The 6,000-nt window shown below is 44.8% G+C and overlaps 1 protein-coding gene across 5 annotated transcripts in view; it reads left to right on the top strand.

The window, feature by feature from the left end:
* The first annotated feature begins 1,202 nt into the window (after positions 1 to 1,202).
* Positions 1,203 to 6,000, top strand: part of LOC106742572 (formin-binding protein 1-like) — a 32,461-nt gene continuing 27,663 nt past the window's right edge. The window contains exon 1 of one of the 5 annotated variants that reach the window (XM_014615669.1): positions 1,203 to 1,709. In XM_014615669.1, coding sequence (XP_014471155.1) covers positions 1,686 to 1,709 — 24 coding nt within the window. In that variant the 5' untranslated portion in view covers positions 1,203 to 1,685. The remainder of the gene's footprint in view (positions 1,710 to 6,000) is intronic. The other 4 variants (XM_014615670.1, XM_014615672.1, XM_014615671.1 and 1 more) reach the window with 4 other exon arrangements.

Genomic DNA, 6,000 nt, shown 5'->3' with positions numbered 1-6,000 from the left:
AAATATGGTATACTCGTCCGGATGCTATGCGATTCCACTACGGGATATATTTCCTCGTTCAAAATATATTCAGGCGTTGGACAACCTTTAAAGAATACAGTGATGGAACTATTGACACATTTTTGTGGAAAATGGCATCATCTATACATGGATAATTACTACAACAGTGTAGAACTTGTGGAGAATTTGCTTACAAAGAAAATTCGGGTTTGTGGAACGCTGCGACAAAACAGAGGATTTCCGGCAAAATTAAAGAACTCAAAACTAAATGTATTTGAAACTAAATATCAACGAAAAGGTGAAGTACTCGCACAATTATGGAAAGCATCGGAGACCAAAATGATACGAATAATTTCTACCACACATAATGCCAATTTAGTTGACACACAAAAAATATGTAGAAAAACCAATCGCACGATTCAAAAACCTGAAAGTGTATTGGATTATAATAAATATATGAAGGGAGTGGATCGGGCAGACCAATTTCTTAGTTACTATCCTATATACAGGAAAACCATAAAATGGTCGAATAAAGTGGTGTTATACCTGTTTAATTGCGCTTTATATAATGCGTTCACACTGCATCAACATTACAATGCAGGATGCAAGAGTCTCCGCTTTCATGATTTTTTATTGAAAATATGCGAATCTTGGATAAAGGATCATTTACCTGCTGCTGAAGAAAACTTGGAGGTCGCTACTACATCGCGTGCTTCCAATCATGATTCGATCGACAGACTTTCCGGTCAGCTAAAGCAACACCAGCTAATACAAATTTCCAAAACCGACAAACGAAAACGAAGAAAGTGCCATGTATGCTCCAAAAACAAAAAAAGAAGGACAACAAATTTAATGTGTAAGTCTTGTGGAGTCGCGTTACACCTCGGAGATTGTTTTGCTTCATATCATCTAAAAGAGAAATACTAAGTACCCAATAAAATATTAATAAATAAATAAATATTAATAAATATTAATAAATAAATAAATATAAATAAATATTAATTAATAAATAAATATAAATAAATATATAATACAAAAAAATGTTACATTTATTCACATATATCCTCGAAATTTCATGAAAATAGCGGGACAGGATTAAAAACTAATGAGAACTGACGATTTATGATCTCCCGAAAACCTGGAAAAACCGCCGGCGACAAGTGAAATGATCTGAGTCAGTCCTACCGGCGCCAAACAAAAGAATCCCGATTAGACGTGCGGACGGCATAATGTTAACATCATCGTGATTTTCTGTTCTACCTGGGATACCTTTTCGACATCCAATCACTTTTATTCGACATTTGAATTTCGTGCGGTGTCCCTTCGCCAGGCTCGCGCATGCGCGCACTACGCGAACGCACCTGTAACGCGGCACGCCGCCGACAGAGCGCGCCACATCGGAATTCAGGGCGGTTTTCGACGACAGTCAGTCCCGGCGGCGGCGTTCGGTAAGCAGTCAGGCAGGCAGTCGGTGGTTACGAGAGCGACATGTTGGAGATTTGTGTGATTGTGCGCGTGGCGGGCGATCTCTAACGCGCGCTCCCGTGCGTTTTGCGGTGCGGTGCGTGTGTACGATCACGGTGCGACCAGGTGCACGAGTGAGGAAGCGCACGTCGCGTTACATGTGAAGTGTCTCGGGGAATACATTCGTCATCGAGCCTGCTGGTTTACCCGGCCCAGCAAACATGAGCTGGGGCACGGAGCTCTGGGTAAGTCTCGTTTGTTCACTCCCACCTTCTCTCTCTCTCTCTCTCTCTTCCCCTTTTCCTCCCTCCGTCTCCCCCTGTCTCCTTCTTTCTCTGTCTTCCATCTCTCCTTCTCTTGCTCTCGTCGTCGCGGCGGTCGTGTACGTTCGTCCTTGTCGCGCCTCTGACCCTCCTTCCCGCGCTGCTCCGTGCCGCAGGCGCTCCGTCGGACTCGTCCGTCGCGATCCGCTTCCACCTTGCAAAACCGGAGAACCGCTCCGAAAACGCATCCGTTGTCTTCTCGCTCGCGAAGCGCACCGCCGCGAGCGCATACACGTCACATAATCGCACCCGCGTTCGCGGGTCGCGCATTTCAACGTTAAATGCGTCTATCCGTTCGTTCGTTTGCTCGCTCGCTCGTTCATCCGTCCAGCTGCCATTCCCCATGTTTACGCCGAACGTCGTATTCTCGCCGCGACGAAGATACGTAATTCACGATCGAACGACGCTACGCAATTCTTGGATATTACATTCGCGTCTTTCGCGTCGCCGGATATCTCGTTCGCACTCGTTATTACACGTGTCTTCACGCAGAGAAGTCGCAAAGATGTCGTGAAGATGTTGACGGAACCAAGATGTTCTTTATTAGAAAATTGTCGGGCGTCATTAGTCTAAAAAGATTCAGGTTTCTCAGGCTTATTGTGTGCAGGGACCTTCGTCGTGAATGCGGCTACATTCAGGTAGCTGACCGTAGCCGTGTCCCGTGTGACGTTTCCCAAGCCGCATACCAGTCGACTCGTCGAGAGAGCCCGTTCACGCTGCTCCGATGGCCGCTCGCTCGCTCGCTCGCTCGCCTGCCTGTTCGCTCGCTCGCTCCATTCATTCCCTCGCGAAATTCCCTCCTCGTTGTGCTCCACGCATAAACAACGCTGTTGTTCGCATGTACTTCTGCCCTAACACGAAAACTTTGCTCGGGCACGATTTCTACGTCACATTCGAGAGTCGTGCAAGATAACGCAGCCCCGTGATTGGACCGTAACATGTTACTGCACTTATGTTTGTAGCCGAGTTTTCCTTGCTTGAGGTTTTCAAGGAATGTAGTTTTCGTGACTTCGACGTAGTAGTATCTTTTCACGATGAGGACTGATATTTGTATCTCAAGTATTGCTCCTGAGTTTCTAGTCACTTGTTTGATTAGATATTTCCGCGACCATCTTTCCGACGATGATCTTCCGAACACGCTTAGGAAAAGTATTTTTAAGATTGTAAATAATATTCATCCGTTCTTAGAAAAGATACGGTTGTAATCTTTATTATTAAATTTCAAAATTACATATTGCTAAATTAATTGTGATTTCTTATCTGCGGCGATAACCTCTGTAGTAATTCGTACAACGCTGTTATCGCGACGTTCACGTATTTTGACAGTTCTGATAACACAGTCTGATTACGTCATTATTTGACTAAGAATATCTTATCAGTTTTTTTCGAAGCAAATATTTTCGCGGCTGTAGTACGTAATCATTTTAAGAATTCGGAATCGACTGGCTTGTCGACTGGTTTTTAAACCCAACTGGTTGACATCCGGAAATACAACTGTTATAACGGACAAGTTTTACTAACATCCTTTTCCTGATCTATTTGTTACAAACGTCTAGAAATAATTTCGCCGAGTGCGTCACACATAAGAATCACGACACAATGGCCATGTAATTGCGATTTTTTTCTCGACAAGTATTACTTCTCTATCAATACACTTTCTCCAGAGAATACAATTACTGCCTTCAAACCATCAATATAAACGCTTCACCTATCTATCTTTCTATACATCTACCTATCTATCAAAGCCTTCGTTTTGCCTCAAGCAATCCCATCGTAATTTCATGGTCATACAATTGCATCTTTTTTCGGTAAATGCCATTCCTCTGTTGTGCACCTTCTTCAGAATATAAATTTAACCGTCCTTTTGCATCAAACTACTATTAAATGCTTCATCTATCTATCTACCTGTCAAGCCTTTCAATTCCTTTTAATCAAACTCGCCATAATTTTCGACTATACAATTCTAATTTTTTGGTAAATAATGCTTTTTCTTTTCCAAAGAATATAGCATATTTCTTGCTCACACTGAATAAGTGTTTTATCTTAGTACCTGTCAAGCCACGATAGGACTTGTAACAATTAGAAATGAGGATTAAAAATATAGAACTTATAAAATTAAGAACTTTCAGAGCATACGTATATGTGGAAATAATTATAATCATATTACGTATGTTTACGTGTTAACATAACTTTATTTCTTACATTATAATTTCGGTTACATTCTTTTTCATAGGCTCTAAGAGGCTTCATCGTACCTGTTGGAAAATCAAACATCTATCATGACCCAGTCATGATCAGTCGCAACCGTGATATTTACCGACAAACGTCGCTTCTCTGTCACACATCGTCCGTGGGATTTACATATTTTCGGCAGGAGAATTTTTCCCTCCTCTCGCAATGTTACCTGCGAGCCGTCGCCGCCACCGCCGTCATCGTCTTCGTCGTTGTTGTTTTCGTCGACGACATGTAACCGCGATATCCCCGAAAACCAGTTCGCTCGGCGCTCGCCAGGAGTTTTGCCTTTTCGGTTGCTAGCCGCGGGCGACGTTCCTCGTGTCTCCCCGCGGTTATTCCCCTTCTCTTCTCATCGCGCTTCTCGTGTACCTTTCCTGCCCCCTCGCTCAACCTCGTCCTTCCCTCGCACCTTGCCCGTGGAGCATACGTTCTTTTGCTTCCTTTCTCGTGAAATCCTCGACGGCCACGACGACGACAATGTCGTCGTCCTCGCGATCGGTTCGCGTTTCAACTCTTCAAGAAACGTGGGTTTCACATTAAGGAGAGAAAAATAAAAAAATCAATGACTAATATTCTATGTGGGACATGGGAACAGGATAGAAATCATGGAATCGAGAATGCAGCGTTAAACGAGTCATCGGATAATCTTCTCAGAAGAGATTCTTATTCGCGTATTCGTGCGTGCGCGCAAAATTGATTCACTCTTTACTCGCCAATGACGTTCCTGCGCCTTCGGTCTCTCTATTAATAATTCATTCGCGCATTCCGTGCCATCATTTTCGTCACTCATTCCCGTTAGCGTACTCGCTGTGTGCCCGATCGACCTGCCTGGTTAAAACAGAAAAAAAAGAGATCGCGTGCCGCATATCGAATTGCTCCACGGACAAAAATAAATGTTAATGTGTCGTTCAAATTGTTCTAGCGAGATATTTCCAGCGATTTCCATCCGGGGAACGTCTTTCTACGAGTGCGTTTCTTCCTTCAAAGGAACTCTGTCTTCTTCTTCAAAGGAGATTCTCTACTATCTCTCTTCTCTCGGTGCGAAGAATACGAGAGGCACGACCGTCCTGCGCATGTACATATGTTCGCTAGTAATACCAGCTAGCGGTTAAACACGAACACAGCTTGTATCATGATTCACGGGAAAGTGTGTACGACACGTCAATGAATCGTGATATACACGACATGTATTTCGGATCACGATCAATCGCGGGCACACCGATAACGGAGATCGCTCCCTTGATCATATTTCGGCGATTATTACGATGTCAATGATAATCGCCGAGGCGGCGCACCACTTCACTTTAATAGAAGACATCGCTACTTATATTGGCTATGTCGTACGCCGCGAGTGTACCACTCGAGAGTTAAAAAAGTGTACGGTGTATATTTATTCACGGGAACGTCGCGAGACGATGCCTCGATCGAGAACCCGCTTTCTCACCTGCTTATCGCAGGAGCGAATACTTTCTCCAAAAGTGTCCGAAACGATCATCGATCGGATCACAAGCGTACGAACACAGCTATCGATTGCTCCGATTCATCTCGTAACGGCGGGGACCAACACTGACCCTGACGAATTAATTTGGCCCCCCAACGCACCGTACAATCGATAGAATACGAAGGTGGCGAGATGCAGGCGGCGACGGGCGCAGAGGAGCAGGAAGGGAGAAACGAAGATATAATCACGAGTGCTTACGTCATTGCGTACTGTATCGCAAATCGGAAATGACGCCGGCGATTCCCGATTTCGCGTCGGAGAAAGTAAACGCGCCGCTCGGCTCGTAACCTTCGCAGCTTTTCCCTCCTACGTTCGTTTTGCTTCCATTCGCCGCGACGTGCGTAATAATAATCCGCGTAGGTGAACCGGAAGAGAGCGCGGCACAGCGGCGGCGGCGACGACGAAGCGGGAGCGGCTTTCGAAGCCGATCGGTATCGCGACGCGATTTTCCCTCTTCAAGAGCGCGAACGAGCGTCG

The sequence above is a fragment of the Dinoponera quadriceps genome, unplaced genomic scaffold (genome assembly GCF_001313825.1).
Source record: "Dinoponera quadriceps isolate SergipeBrazil2010 unplaced genomic scaffold, ASM131382v1 scaffold113, whole genome shotgun sequence".
NCBI lineage: Eukaryota > Metazoa > Arthropoda > Insecta > Hymenoptera > Formicidae > Dinoponera > Dinoponera quadriceps.
The sequence above is the reverse complement of the archived record's forward strand: the minus strand, read 5'-3'. Positions and strand labels throughout refer to the sequence as shown.